Source organism: Rissa tridactyla, chromosome 3, assembly GCF_028500815.1.
Source record: "Rissa tridactyla isolate bRisTri1 chromosome 3, bRisTri1.patW.cur.20221130, whole genome shotgun sequence".
Lineage (NCBI taxonomy): Eukaryota > Metazoa > Chordata > Aves > Charadriiformes > Laridae > Rissa > Rissa tridactyla.
This window is the reverse complement of record NC_071468.1, coordinates 104,862,749-104,879,488: the sequence shown is the minus strand read 5'-3', so window position 1 is coordinate 104,879,488 and position 16,740 is coordinate 104,862,749. Positions and strand designations below refer to the sequence as shown.

The 16,740-nt window shown below is 37.6% G+C and overlaps 1 protein-coding gene across 4 annotated transcripts in view; it reads right to left on the bottom strand.

The window, feature by feature from the left end:
- Positions 1 to 16,740, bottom strand: part of ERICH1 (glutamate rich 1) — a 97,399-nt gene that overhangs the window by 55,150 nt on the left and 25,509 nt on the right. For all 4 annotated transcript variants that reach the window (XR_008465475.1, XR_008465474.1, XM_054195566.1 and 1 more), the window contains one exon: positions 11,362 to 11,496. Coding sequence is in view for 2 of the 4 variants with exons in the window: in XM_054195566.1 (XP_054051541.1) it covers positions 11,362 to 11,496 (135 nt within the window). In the remaining 2 variants the exon portion in view is untranslated. The remainder of the gene's footprint in view (positions 1 to 11,361; positions 11,497 to 16,740) is intronic.

Below are 16,740 nucleotides of genomic sequence, written 5' to 3'. Positions count from 1 at the left end.
AGCCTGCAAACTGCCATAAATTAAAGCAGCTGCTGTAACAGAATAACAATAAAATGAAATCATTGGGTAGGCCTGATTCTGACTTCCAACATGAGACAGCAGCATTTTCTGTATGTTATCCAAAACACTTACATAAAACTGTTTAAGAAAAAAAAAAAAAAAAAGACATGGTTACTAGTACTCACACATTCTTTTTCCTGCTATCTTCGTTTCCCTTGCCCACTCAGCCATACCAATTGTAAGCCCCTTCATGCTAGAAACGAGCTTTCTACTCTGTTTTTAGAGCGTCCAGAGCATTTAAACAGCAGGGTAATATATAACAATAGAAATCACATATTCAAACGGCTTTCTTCTTCCCCACTCCCTATTTTTTTTTGAATGTGAGAATTGAAAATACTGCATTGAAACAAGTCTCACTAGAGAGAAAGAGCAACATGAGCCCGAACACTGAGAGGATGAGCCAGGGTCACTTTCTCATGCTTAGTATTCACAAGTGTGTTGTCTGTCAGTGGATATTTGGGTCTTGACATGTCAGACAGCAACATGTTACTTTGGTTCAATACTAGCAGGTTCATAGGCAATAGAGAAACGGAGGTTATAATTTTACATGCAACCAACTATACAACTGATAGCCAAAATGAAAGTATCATGTGTATTAATAGTGATCAAAAACCTCTCCAAGATCTACAAAACAATCAAATCTCCTGCATTTACAGGGGAGGAACTGAGATACAGAATGATGAAGCACTTCAGCAGCCAGAGATCAAGCTGTAAATTCACCAACATGCCTTTCCCCTTAATCCAGCACCCTATTGACTTTACCCTGCTGCTCCATGACGTTTGAAGTACAAAAGCTTATGTCTTGATTATGTTTTTGCTATGAAATAAGAAAGTGAAAGTAGTCAAGCAGTGTCAGATTTCCAAAGTGCTGGGTGTCTGCTCAAGTGAGTGCTGGGTGTCTGCTCAAGTGAGGCAGCAATTACAACAGCCCTGGCTTTTGCTGGGATCTAAGGTGGTTGTTGGTGCTGTTCTCTATTTCTTTTCCTTTCTCATCAGTTGCTTACTATCACTATGATGACAGGAAGCCTGCAACACAGCTGCAAGAGGCAGAAAGGGGGAGCACACTCCAGCTGAGAGGGGAGAAGTGACTCAGCGGGTGGGGGGCAAGAACAGAAAAACGATACGGAAAGCTGAAGAAATGCAGTCAGGAAAGAAGACAAAATACAAGGCCACAGTACCTCTTCATTCTGTGAGCCTCATCTATTAGAGGAGGGGATGCTCAACCAAAATGCTTGTCATCACTGTAATTTAAAATAAAACAAAAAGCAAAAAAAAAAAAAAAAAAAAAAAAAAAGAGAGATAAAGGCCATAATTCCCTCTCCTCCTGCTTCACATATTGCCATCTGACTAGTGAAACCTACTTTAATTGAATTACTTTCAGACTTACGGACATGTAAACAAGAGGACATTCAGTTTAAGATGCTGATTGTATCATGAAGGAACGAGAAACAAAAAGATGAAGGACAAGAACCACCACAGAAAGTGAAGGTAATGGCCAGAGTAAACATGACTCATTAAAAATGCACTTGTTGGTGGGTTCATACTCTGCTTAAGCACACATTTGCCCGCTGGGTTCCAGTCGAGTGCTCTCCTTGCTTTGTTAAACTGTAAAGACGTACCAGGATTAGGGGTACATTGTTTTCCGTACTACAGAAACACATAGGAACGAGATCTCATTTCAAAGGTATATTTTTGTTATTCAAGTATTCAAAGCTTTTTCAAAAGCATGCAGAAAGTTAACTAAGACTTATAGCATCTGTAAGTGTATTTATTTACAGTTATAGAAATAGAAATCAAAGATCTCTAATAAATCATTAACATGCAACTGGCTGAAGTAAACCATTAACAGTGTATTATCATCACTACAATCTTTATTTTTTCCTCAATACATTTTCAGTATTTACAGCCTTTCCTAACACCACACACAAATTTGGACTAAGAACATGTAGCAGAATTCATTTTCCAGAGTTTTTTGTGTGTGTGTGTGTGTGTGTGTGTTTGGTTTTTGGTTTTGGTGGTTTTTTTTTAAATGGGGTGTCTACCAATGTCTTAATGTTAGTAACTATCACACAAGAACTACTGAAGACTTCAGTGACATTAAACAACTCTTAATCTACACCATGATGCATGAGTTCTGTAACAATCCCATATGCTTGTGGATGTATTGGCATTTAGAAAATGTAAATAGTTACAGACAGTGTAGTTAGAAATTCCTGGTTTCTACATTGTATATAAACTCTAAACTAGTGATTCATATTTACAGTTGAAATTGATAGCCCAATCTTGTGTTTAAAAATCCTCAGTGGGCAGCAGTGAATTTCTTGGTGAATTTTACACTCACCTTCAGGAGGTTCAGACTCGTTTGTTGCGAAATCAAGAGAAGTGATTACTCCACTCCATCTGGCTGCTTGACAGATCACTGAAATTGCTTGTAGTACTGCTACAGGACACTGGTAGTCTGGACATGTTTTCTTTAAGTGACTGCTCAAGCTACACCAACCTCAAAATCTTTAGAATCTCTATCACATATAGTACACTAAAGAAAGACTTCCAAAAAGAAGTGATCACACTAGTCAGATAGCTTTTGCAGCATGGTCCATCAGCAAGGGTCTCCTTTTAGGCATCCATTTAATTCCTTGGAAGTCAATACAACAGGAGTTAAACACATGACTAGAATTCCGGACTACTCTTAAATCAGGCGTCACTTTAAGAAAACTTTTCCTGTTCAGATAGAACAGGATTTAAAATTCTTCCAAAACAATATTAAATTAGAGAAGTTGATATAGGTCCTTCTTAACCTTGCAGTTTAATTCCAGTGATGTAAGTGAACTGATAACAGTGCCAATGTAAATATGAGCACTACTGGATCTAGATTTATTTATTTTTTTAAATTAAGCCTGAGATAACAAATAATTAAATACTTTATCTGAAATCTGAAAATAAAAATGTTTATTTAATCTTATTCAATTTCAGGAAAAGAACTGTGGTGATTTTCTCTACTAGGACTGTCATTGCATCTATCAACAAATACAAGGTCTGCAGAAAGGATATTCAAGGAGAAAACATTGGAAGTATAGAATTCTTCAGCTATAGCTGTCCAACATCTCTACTTGTTTGTGGCATCTTTCGCTGTAACTGCTTCCAAAATGTCAAGTACACTTAAGCTGAAGAAGAAACTGGCTGTAGAGGAGAAAGTTGCTTAACCTCACAGACATCTCTGCTTCCAAGTTATTGATTAATCTATAAACACCAGCAACATTATGGAAAGGCTTATATTAACAGCCTTAACAGAGGTGTCATTGTTGCTACAGCTTGCTTTCTGAGGATGGCACACACATGAGAATGCCTGAAGCCATTGGGAGCTCAGGAAAATCTGCCATTGACAAACTGGGAGCCATACATTAATTTCTGCAAGGACAGAGCTAAATTACAGAATGCTATCACCTATAATTTTATCACAAACAAAGATATTGTTTTTACAATAAACAGTGACATCCAAACTAGCAGAGAATTAAAACCAGAACATCCAAAATTAAATAGGGGACTTAATGAATATAAATTAAAAAAGACTTATCCTGACCATTAGAAATACAAAATATAACCACTGCTTCTTCCTTGCTGAATTATTGAAAACCACTTTTAAAATAATAACTCTTTGACAAATAAGTTTTCAACCTGCAAGTCCATACTGTCCTTTCTAGAAGAGGAAAGACCCGTGCTAACAAGTCTGACAAAAGGAGGAGAGAAAAACAAACCTTACAGCAATAGTTTTAGCATTAGCTGAAGGCAGGACAGGAAATCTCTCTCTTTTTTTTTTTTTCATCAAGTTGTTAGAAAAATTCAGACATCTGCATATCAATCATATTCACTTATTAATACTATAATTTGAAATAAGATTTGGTGGATCTGTGTTGCAAAACACTGACTATAATACTAAGTTGAGAGCTGTACTTTAGCATCTCATTATTTGGAGATGATTATTTAGCATCTTTCATTATCTGGGTGTACTTAATCAAGTCCTAAATTAGATATGATTTTTATCTGTAAGCATCCTTTAATAGGTTGGTTGTTCAATTTTTTTTTTTAATGGAATAAAACTGGATGAAAAGAATTTTATTACTTTTTGTTTGCAAATGCAGAATCCTCACGCCCAAATTGCCCCAGTTCCCTCAATTTGTCCTGTTAAAAGCTTTAAATATTCAGAACACGAGAAGGTGCCACAAGCCTCAGGACAGCCAATCTAGGAGCAGCTGACAGAACATACTACAAGACACCCTGATTCACAGGGTTGTTTTTTTCATAGCTCTTTCTCTCAGACACCAGATTCAGTAAAACAATTGGATGTGTGCTATATTAATATATAGGGGAAATAAAAGTACTTACAGCTTTGGATACCCTTTTCTTGCAATACATACAGCCTATGAACTCATAGCATTGAGATTTTGAGATATGGTTTGAGACGACTTAAAAAACCCAACCAACTATCAATTTGAAAAAGCCCAGTTCTGCACGGACTGGCATGAAGCTTGTAGCTACTTGGCTTTTTCATCAGTGATTAACATTAAAATTACTGTTGATATAAAAAAAAGCAATGAGAATAAGGAAATTATACATAAGCAATACTTGGTGACCTAGTTCTAAAAAAATTCCAAACCCCTAACCAAACAAAAAAACCCAGACCCTAAACCACACAAATTTTAACATGGTCAAGTGCAGTTGTTTTTCGAAAAACATTTTACAAGAGACTGACTTTTGGCAATAATCAAGGTATCAGTGTATCAAATAACAGGAGTTCTTGGTGGAATGCTGTGGCAGAAAAACAGTAGTGCAATTTTTTGACACACAAAAAACCCCCCAAAGCAGCGGGTAGAAATACAAAGCCTATTTTATTTCAGCACTTGGCCTTGTTGAAACCACAAATACTACAGGCAGTACAGGAGTTTATATTCTTAAAAGGATGTGTGAAAAGGGAGATACATGAAAGAGATACAAAAGTGACTTGAGAATTCAAGTAAATACAGAAGTGAAACCTGTTTATCTAACCAAAAAGATTGATGGAGACTTGATTACGGTTCTGCTTTGTGGGAAGAAAATACTGCTTAATAAAAGCTCTTTACTCAAATGGAGGAAGGCAGAAAAAAGCAATTTTCAAACTGTCTTTTTTTTTAATTTTAAATAGAGAGTGAAGCCAATTAACTATTAGAACAAACTACCAGAAAGTAGTGGAGCCTCTGTAACATCTTTCGTCCATTGTTTTTTTTTTTTTTTTTGAAACACAAACTGCTGAGCTCAATATGGGGTAAGACCTCTCTAACAGGTACAGAAGATTAAATTACATGCTCTAATGATCCCTCTGGTTTGAAGGCTACAGAAAGGTTCATAACACTTGGGTTTCACAATTTGTGCTAGCTACCAGTGAAAAAGGTTTGCTGCCAGCCTCAGCTGCTTAAAACATTGTTCGCTTGGTGTGCTGAGTATATCAGTTCTGTAATGTATCACATTCCCAACCACCTGCCAAGAACCTAAGTAGTCAACACATGATTCATACTAGCACCCCCTTAACAACAAACACAGGCTTAAGCATTATTAAGTCTTCCTAAAATGGCTGCCTTATACCTTAAGTGAATCAAGACACTACAGACAGATCAGAGACTACCGGATTATGCCTTTACCAAATTTATCTTTTGCTGATCAGCAAGTCCAAACATTTTTGCCGGCAAAACCAAACTCAAGAAATGCAGTAGTTTTCAAGAGGTCTGCTAAGGACCCCTCCACAATGTCACTATCCTCCACTGACATAGCTAATAATTTCCTGGGATGCATCTCATTTGAGTAACTTGATTTACTTGTATGTAAATGCCAGAGATCTCTAAATTCATTCCCTCAGTTTGAGCCTCTTGCTGCAGCAGTAGCAATTCTTTTCAGCATTGCCCTTTCTGACAGGAACAAATGAAAAAAAGCGAAAGTCCAAAGGCCAGCTACGTTAACAACTAACTTGTATACGTCTATCACGTACAATCGCACCGCCTCAGGCCAACAAGCAAATTTAACTTGGTGAGGCAGTGTCCCACGGAAGTACCACCTTCCACATTATTTCAGCCTTGTCAGCTACCAAAAGGTTGGAAGAAAAAAAAAAAAAAAAAAAAAAAAAAAAAAGAGCTGCTTGCTTCTATTTCTCTAACTTGACTACTTCTCAGCATGGGAATGGAGCGTCCAGACTGAACTCTTCCTCCTAGCTAAAACTCATGATATACCTATTAGGAGGTAGAATAAAGCACAGTTAGGTCTTGCTTCTTTTGTCTATATAAAGGGTTTCACCAGAACTGGGTATGTTGTTATCTAGGTAGTAACAACAGGATATTATCAGATGAATACTGCGGTTCAAAAGTATGAAGGAAAAATGAGTGAGACTTGACAAGAACAAAACCAATGGGTTATGAAACTAAAAATGAAAAAAATACCCTACAAATACTTTTCTTTGAATTCTCTTAATCTGTTCTTCCAGGTGCCCTCAACTACTGCATATTCCTGAACTCCTACGTGCACAGTCTTTTTATTTTCCAGTCTCTGGGTCAGGAATTTGCTCTGCCATGAGTCTAAGAAACACCAAATACCACTCTGGGACTCTACATAAAAATATGGATTTAATATTAAAGCACTTCAGAGAGACGTTATAATCCAGCATGCTGTTTTGTGCACAAATAATAAAAAAATGTTATATTCTTTTATCATAACTTAAATTGGAGTATCCAAGAAGAAACATTGCTAGAGAAATAAAATCAAACAGTTTATCTTTTAGAAGGAATAAGGTTACATTTTTAGCATTCATATTTTAATGCAAGATACAGGATTTCCTACTGTTTCACCTATCTTAAAATAAGAAACAAGAACTGCACAATTTAATTTCATCTTATGAAACTAAAATCCAAACGAAATCAAAACTAAGCTACTGCTTCCTAGTAAGTTAAGGAACACACAATTAAAGTTTTCTGAGTTCTTCTTTCATGTAGAACACCCTTTTAAACATGATGGTGTATCTCTCAAGTCACTAGTCCTGAAGAAATACTTCTCAATAAATAGATAATAAAAATAAATTAATTTTGAGCTGATTTAAGAGCTTTAAGCTATGAGGATTTTGAGTTTATGACCAGAATTTGATGGATGATAACTTATCTGTAGCTTAAATCTGCAGCTTAAAACATTACACATTTTGATATCCTTGTGAAAAGTATAAAGTCTTTTGCTAAAAGAAAATTAGCAACGCATTAACATGGACCAAAGTCAATATGAAAATCATACGAAAACCAACAGAAATTCTCTGCATTATTTCCTCCCTTAACTGTCTGAATCTTGTTACTCAACTCAGTCAACAGAAGGCTGAAGTGATCAAACCATCATAGTAACTCAAGTCCTCCAAAACAGTCAAGGAAGTTTTTTAAAATTAGACAGCTAAGTCTAACTTATTATTCTAAGAATGTTGGATGAATTTAATTTTCATTATTTTCTTGAAAGACAAGGCAGTCTTAGATTTTTCTTCTCATTACTACAGGTTCCTGAATCACCTGCTTACATGAAGAAAACAAACCTGAAAGAGCAGCTTATTCCCCTCACCACTGGGAAACGTACAAGAGAATTACACAAGGAAGCCAAGATGCTTCACAAAACTTTAAATCCCAATGCCATTAGTCATTTACGCATGCATCATAAAGTGACTCCGTAACGTTAAGGGCATAACTGGTCACAATTTATTTGACGCAACAGAGAAAAGTATTTGAAAAGTTGTTCGAAGTGCTAACAACAACATGCAGAGACAGATGGAGAAAGACATACTGAAATATTCCCACAAACCCGCTTTGGTGTCCCCCGTCCCCCCGCCCCCCACCTTCTTCAGAAGCCATTCTGGACAAGATTCACATCATTCTGACAGTATTGACCATAATGTAGCTACATTTAAAGAAGAATAGCAATGGACAAACCGAAAGATATTTTAGAGCTGACAAGAAATTATTTTAATTTATTATTGTAATTAACTTCAACTTTGAAATAACTCCTCAAAACCAGCTGATGTCTTAAATTCATATTTTAGTGACTGAATATTTAATTCTTTCACAGATGAATTTAATGCAATAAAGCATCAGCCATGGCATATCTATTCCTCTTGATAATCATGTCATATTAATTCAGATTGACATAGATTTGGTTTTCCTAACTTATTGAAGAGACATAACAAATCACACTGATACAACTGAAAAATTTTAATCCCAAGATATGGTCAAATTATTTTCATGAGACAGGTTTGATAAACAAAGAAATTATTTTCTGAGTCAGTTTTCTGTTTGTTTGAATTTCCACAGAATTTTCTTCCCTTACTTCTAGGTCCAAAGACTAGAAAAGGCTAGCAAGGCAGCATATACACAATGTGTTCAATTTTTTAGGAAACACAGCAGAAGATAGTCTGGTTACCCTCCAAAATATACCATATAGATAGCATTAGGAATAAAACGATGCAAACACTCGATGTGCATTTCTACCTTATGGAGCTGGTTCTTTGGGACTACCTGAGACACTGATAAGCAAAACAGATTTATATATATAGAATGTTCATACATACAGACATGCATTGCACGCTTCCTTTTTTTTCCAAAAGGCTGTAATTGGAGCTTTCCTTTATCCTTTCAAAAAAAAAAAAAGATCTAAATAAGGGATATACAACTAAATCTATGTGAGCAAACTAAGTAATCCATGGTGCGATTGTCTAATCTGTTCCTTTTGTATTTTGAGCACTGCCTTAAAACACAGCCTCCATCCTGCAATAGATTTTATGTATACGCTTAAATTAAATACTATAAAAGACATACACGAGTAAAGTTAAACCACGTCGCTCCACCTTGCAGGATTAGCACAGATCGGTAATTCTGCAATCCACATTCAGACAGAACAAATAAGGGCCTTAAACTGCAGTAAGAACGATCTAGCATTAACGGGTAGTGAAACACTAGAGCAAACTGAAAAGAGCATCTAAGAACAAAATCTCCCTACAGGGAGGTTTTTAAGAGCAAATTAGGCAAATACCTGACAAGAATGACATTTATAGTCAAACCTACCTTGCAAAGAGAACATAGATTAAAAACCTCCAAAGATCACTTAAAACTTAATTTTTCTTAATTCCAGATAAACTGTAAAGTCAAGTAACAAACCAATCCAAAAATAAGTCTCCCAAAATTCCAGATGCGTTTCTTAAGTGTTAAAAAAGTGTCTGAAGTCCAAAACCTAACCTTTCTGAACACTGAGACTAGGATCAACTAAAACAGATCACCATCCAACAGTCAATACTGTCACTAAGCAACACCAGAACACTACCTCACTGCTATCATGGTCGAGTACGTTTGTTTTGAAATACTAGAGGAAAAGATTAAATCTAAAAAATGAACAAGTAAAGCCATTGTTCAATAATCTATCCATTGTGAAACCAGACAAATATTTCTACGATCCCAAAAAGGGACAATACAACACAATCCTAAATTCTGTTCTACTTTACTGCTATGCAGTGTATCAACATATGCACCACATATTTATTCATAGATTTTAAACAGAAGGTAAATTTGGCAAAAAAGTTCTGGGGTGGTACCTTAATAAGCCTATATCTCAGTTGCAATAGTGTTCAGAGGCCTGCATTCTAATGTTTGGTTTAAAAGTCACTTAAGGCCCTTTATAAAACTGTTATTGGTCTATTTACCTACAAAGTATTATGAGACTTCATTTAGCCTTATTAGCAAAATAAAGAAGGGGAGCATCCCTCTAACATCTGAAAGGAGATGAGATGACATCAAAGAATAAACAGATATTATATAGTATGGTGGGAGATAAAGGGTGCTTCAATATCAGAATGAGCAGCTTGAAGCTGACATGTTGTGAAACTGAAATCAAATAAGTGTCCAAAGAGAACTATGTAACTGAAATTTAAGGATTGTCTAGGAACAGTCTGGAGTCTGAACATGAAACCTATATAAAATAAAAGGAAAACCAACACCTGGAAGCTATGTATTAGGACACCTTCCTACCCATAATCCCAACAGTATCAAGATCTACTGCTATACTCCTCTGATAAAGTTACTTCTTCCCCAATCCAAATAACACCTTTAAACCATTTCACACCAAGAAAGAACATTCTTGATGTGCCACCAGTTATGCTGTACTTTGCTTCAGTCACTTGGGCTACTTTGAGTTTTATGCGGATTCATATTCTGAATTGAACTCAGAATAGAGAGCGGACCCAATTTCCAAGCGGAAAATTCACCCCTGTGTGTGCTCTTTTCAAAAGCAAGGAGCATTTGCCTTCCTGTATCTGCAGGTTGTATCTCGGGTTTTCTGTACATTTAGGCAGTCTCCAGGCTGAAATAGACATAGTACTTTAATAAATACTGCTTATCAAGCGTTTTACTTCAGCAGGCTCACCTGGGTATTTTATTTGCTGTAGACTGCCCCTAGCAGCAAATGACAATGATACCCAGTTTTGGACAAACATACACCCACAGGAACATAGCACTTGAAAAAACTAAATTAATTTGTCTTATCTAAGCTTACGACTTACTTTCTAAGGCAGACAGAATCAATTTAATTCTGGCAATGTCATTCAGAAGACCATGTTTTTAAGTGAGGTCAACTTAGAGCCCACTTCTTTATGGATCCTGTGCTGCTTCTCTTGTATCCTTTGACAACACTAAATATTGGTTCTGAAGTTACCTGGCCACAGTTTCTCATCAGAAAGCCTCTCAATGCTAAAGGATTGGTATCTCCCCCCATCAACTCCAATTAGGTGAAGATCTGTTCTAATTGGGAGAGGTAAATTTTAAAGGTCGTTAAGTCTTCACCCAATTCCTCAGAACACTGGGAGTAAGACTTATTAAAATAGCTTTATCTAAATCTAACATTTACTTTTAAAAATGATATGACTGTAAGCAGGCATAATATGAATATACACGTGGCACTTGAGTGGGAGGAGCTGAAGACAAATATCGAAACTACAGTCCTTTTAACGTGACAACACTTTACATAACTTTAGTAAGATCAGTGACACTGTATGGAGGTAACCAAATGTTGAATCTGGTCTTCCAACTCTAAAAATGGAAATGAACCCATAGGGATGTACATCTTCATTTTGCTTATGTTGCAAAAGAGTGACACCCACTGGCAGCAACAGTTTAAATATTTAATTGTTGCAGTTTGGACCTACATGACAAAGAGTTCCTAAGAAGTTTGTTTTGAGAAAAATTCATCACAGTAACAACCGTACAGGCTTACCTGTTGAGTCAGCACTACCGTCGGAGTCTTCAGAAACTGAAATACTAACAGCATCTGGAGTAACTGCAACATAACCCTCCGGAGGAAGATTCACTGTGTACATTCTCCTTGGAGACAGAATTGTATTGTCACTGCCTACAAAACAGAAAAAACAAAGTGTCTGGCTATTGATCTCAGTATAGATTTTCTCAAACATTTTCCCAACTACAGCAATGATAGAAAGTGGTCTCAAAAATCCTTACAGAAGAAAACAAAGTGAGAGAGAGTCAGGTGTGGAACACTGAAATTATCCTATGACAACAAAATTGCACCAAATTCTGTAGCAGCTACAAATAAACAAATACGCCACAGGTTAGTTCTTTCCACCAGAAACCCTTTTGTTTTCTCCCTTCAGTCAGACAACTCTTCTGCCCTAACTTCAGAAGAAGCTTCCACTTACAGTGATTCTTTAGAGACACTCTACACATTTTTCCCCATTACACATGAGCAGACGCTATTTCTTTAGAAACTGTTTCATATAAGGTTGGATGGATGGAGAGATACAAGCTGACTACGAAGTGATAGAAGCAACAGGAAAAGAATCACTGAACTGTGGTTTGTCCATTTGCAGACCTCTTAAACACAGCTTACGCTGTTCTGAAGGGCGCAAAGATAAAGGGAGTTTGAAGCCACACTTGACTAACTCACAGCAGTGCCTGCCCAAGACGGCTCATCGCGTCATCCTTTCTCTGCTTCTTTCTGGGGGAGAAAGAGTGCCAAGGGCCAGCTTCCCAACTATTTTGCTGTATAGGAAGCTATTTGCGATGATGGCAGTAGACTGTTTTTGTAGGATTTCTTTCCCCTTTAAAAGTTATTTAAAAATATGTGCAAGACTAGCAGTATAAACTTTTCATTTGTTCACCAGACAAGAAGTAACTCTGTAGGAATGACAGAGACCCATCTTTGCTCCAGTCAAACGAAACCAGTTCAAACAGCAGACTGTATTTTTTTGCTCAGTAGTGACAACAGTAGAGTTCAACTACAGGGAGACAAAAGTCCTTCCAGAAGGCCAGGATGTTCAGGCTGTCTCCAGAGGCTGCAATGTAATTTTAGATGGTTCTGCGTGATCTTTTTAGACTCAAGCCAGCTCCATAAGCCAGCAGAGACACAGAATTATCCTTCCCTTCTCGGGGGCAATTTGCCCCTTTAAAACACATGGACGGAACTGTTAAAATAATATACAGTAAAAAAAATCTTTGGCGGGTAGACACATTTATCCTCCTTACACCACAAACTTGCTAGACGACCCCAGATGATCCGAGTCTATTACCAAGCTGCACCTATGCTTGGACTCATACCTAAACATTTAAAATGCAGCTGTGTCTGACAGAAATAATTCTTTTTAGGGATCTATGTTTCTACTATGAAATTTAGCTATATACATTGTATGTAAATAAGTAATTTAACTACACACTGATGTGTTTCAGATAACACACTTTAAAGAGTTCATCATGACCAATCATCTTAGATATCTATGATAAAGTACATTTTGGAATATTCAAGGCCGTTTTGAAATGCTGCATCACATTTGTTTTCACCATCAGGATGTAATAATTCTGTTTTGAGAACACATTAGAAAGTTATTGTTTTTTCTTGAACAAGTCAAAAAATTTCATCCTGATATTGATGATGCTTACTTTAAAGGATAATAACGGAAAAGAAATAATTAATACAAAAAAAGGAAGAGTAATTATGTGATTTGGGAAAAAGAGCCACTAAATAGCATTTTGGAGTAATTCTTCAACAGATCCTTTCTATGAAGATGATAGTAAATCACTGAACTGTCAGTACTTGCATCAATTATTTTTTTCCCGTACCCAGGCTGATTAACGATGAAGTGCCAATTGATGATAGTTTTAAATGTATAAATGATTCTTGAGCTACTCCCCTCTGAACAATTTCAAGTTTTCCCTTTTTTCCCCTTTATATTTAGGTTTTGTAAAACAAAGATGACCATGAAAACATTAAATTCAATTTGCAACAGTCCTAACTAACTCAAACCCTTTAATCATAAAAAGGAGTAGATATATTGGGATATTAATTTCCCAGGAAAAAAACAGTTATGCATGACAGAATTTGGGGGACTATCTACAACACCTGTCTCACAAAGAAGAACAGCAACAACTTTTACTATGTAAAAGCAAATGGCTAAGCTTATAAAAATGTGACATAAAAAGAGTTTTTTGACTAACGAAAGTAATCAGATACTGGAGATATTCAAGAATGCTCTTCTTTCTACTAGAGTTAGAAGTCATGAATCCCATTTCTGAAGTTTTGTTTTATGGAAGAAAAACCAACCAATGCCTCTAAAGGATGTTTACAAAACCAAAATAAGAACAAACATTACTCTTACAGGCAAACTAAGAAAACTGAATAAATATTTTGAATAGAGTTGTCTCCTATTCATGTTCTTCTCCACAATATTCCCGACCCAAAGAGCTCCTCTGCATGTAAATCAACCTTGTGCACAAAATAGGGAAGTGCATCTAAACTACGCTGTTACCAAGGTTACACCTGGAAGTAAGTCAGTAGCTTGGCTAGCTACGTTATCTCTTGCTATTCTGTTATCAGACCTTTTAAGAGAGAGATGAGGGTAAAGCTTCCATCTCACCTTAGCCACGTGAAATTGCCAACTGACCAGTCTGTCATCCTCTCGGGTAGACACAGTATATTTTGTTTTAATGCTATTTTTCAGTATCCTTAAACTTTCCCTTACCTGCAGCTCAGAATGGTGGTACGTAACGCTAGCATGGCTTCTAGATCACCTGAACAGAAGGCATGCTTGGGTACACCTCAAGTACAGACATTGCCAGAACATGTTTGTATAAGTCTTGGTCCTTTGCTTGCTGGTAAGACTGATTAAACCCTGGGCAGGGACTGATTCACTTCCAGCTTCTGTGGTGGGTTGACCCTTGCTAGCAGCCGAACTCCCCCCAGATGCTCGCTCACTGCCCCCTTGGCAGGACGAGGGTGGGGTGGGGAAAAAACGAGAAGAACAGGAATGAGAGAGCCCATGGGTCAAAGACAGGGAGATCACTTACCAACTACTGCTGTGGGCAAAACAGACTCCACTTGGGAAAAATAACTTCATTTACTGCCAATTACTTGAAATATTTATTTACTGACTCAGATATTGGGAAACAGAAACAAAATAAAAAGAAGCAAACACTAAAACACTCAGGAAAAAATCCTTTTTTCCTTGGCTCACATTCACCCCAAACTTCTCCCCGGTTACTGTTGCTACAGGTTACACTCAGTCCCTTCAGTGGGGCAACAAGCAGTGCAAGGCAGTGGCTGTTCAGTCAGTCTGTAATGGTTTCTCTCTGCTGCTCCTTCCTTCTCACTCTTCACCTACAGCAGTGGAGGTTTTCCATGGGCTGCAGTCCTTCAGGAACATCTGCTCAACCACAGAGCACCTCCTCCTCCTCTGAGGCTAGTGTTCCACTGTTGCTGGTCACTCCTTTTAGTTCCTTCCTCTCTCAGGAGTGTTCTCTCCTTCCTTAAACATATTATCATAGAAGTGCCACCACTGTCGGTTGGTTGGAGCTGGCTGGAACCATCTGCGTCCAGCACCGCGCAGCCCCAGCCTCTCCTCACAGAGGCTGCCCTGCAGCCCTCACTGCCAGCACCTGAGCGCCAGCACCCTGTACAGTTTCACAGTCTTACACAGAAATTTCATCTTTCCCATGAAATGCTTCCCTGCAACTCAGAAAGCCTTGGTAACTTACGGCTGCGTTCCCACAGGGCAGGACTCAGAGCAAAGAGAGGACCCAAGCCCAGAGGTCAGCTAGAACATCTTGCAGCCTCCCCCAGACAACGCTCATGTAAGCCCAATTTGACCAAGACTCTGATCTTTTGCACAAAATTATCCCTTGGAAACATCCAGCTATGACTTCTCCAAATGGAAGAAAAGAGTTCACCCCCAGAAAGAGGTCTTTACAGAAGAGCACAGGCAGAGAGGGACTGATGCCAGATGCAATCCAAGGTCTGATTAGTTCAGTGTCATACGTTCTACAAAACCTAATATTCTTAGTAAGCACTTACTGCATGGTGTTACAGAAGACATGATCTGGACAAAAATGAGGCTTGAAGAAGGTCTGTTATCTCCTTTAAACAATTTTTATTAAAGTACGTTTTTACTTATTACGTAAGTTAGAATATGACCCTGTTCTAGCTATTCCTCATATTTATTACATATAAGCGAGATTGAGACTACAGCCTGAAAACTATGACAATACCCAGTGCACACACACAACTCCTCTTTGTCTCCACACAACATAGACGCACTATCACTTTCCCCTTCATTGAGAAGCAAAACAATGCACATGCAAATCCTGGGCAAGAAAGTCTTGTCTTCTCCAAAAAACATCCATAAATTGAAGTGTAGCAAAGGTGGTATCAGTGACTAACTGTAGAACATACACACCTTGACAGTCCTCCTGAGCTGCAGTACTGAAAAATACTTTTCCACTTGATCAATGTGAAGACATCAAGCTGTCCTTCATCAGCGTCAACATTATAAAACAAATCTGGTGATCCTAAATACTCCCCATCCCCCAATGTATACACATTTTTGTTCAGATATCAAAGTTCCCGAACATCAAGCTATAGTTACTTTAGTCTGTCATGGTAAGGTATGTGAGAGTAACTTCAGGGACATGAGGTGTCATATTGTGTACAATAATTCTCTGTTCGCAGGTTGACTTCCACAGGATTGTCTTCCAGTCTCAAGTCACCACACAGACTAGAGTGCTTTCCAGAAAGGCAGAACCTTTTAGGTCAAGTAATCTTCTGTGCAATCCTTCTCCTTGGAGTGCTGCAAAATTTCTGCTGCTTGACTTCAGTCTTCAGTAGGATTCTTTCCCTCAATACTAAATAAGTCACACTGGGCAGAGAGAAAAAAAATGATGATGATAAGCAATCTAGCAAAGAACGGAGAGTCACTTACTGCTGGTCATTTGTTTTGCTCAAATGATGACCATCACACCATAATGGAAATATTGTGCTGGGTGATTGGAGAAGTTGATGAATTATTTCTGTACAAATTCACTACCACAGGTAGGAACTTGCTTCTCACAAAATTATGGAACTCCCTTATGGAAAGCTAATAAATACAGTTCACTATTACAGTCTAATTCCTTTAGCTTGTTTTAACACCTCTAGTGCCAAAAATCTAACTAAAATCTTACTGCACGGGCAGTAGAAGCAGCGACAGGTATCCTGGAAAGAGTGTGGGGATGCTGCCTGGTTGTATAGGGATCAGGTCAGGAAGGCCAAGGCACAGCTGGAGCTGCACTTGGCAAAGGACGCAAAGAATAATAAGAAGGGCTTCTATAGGTA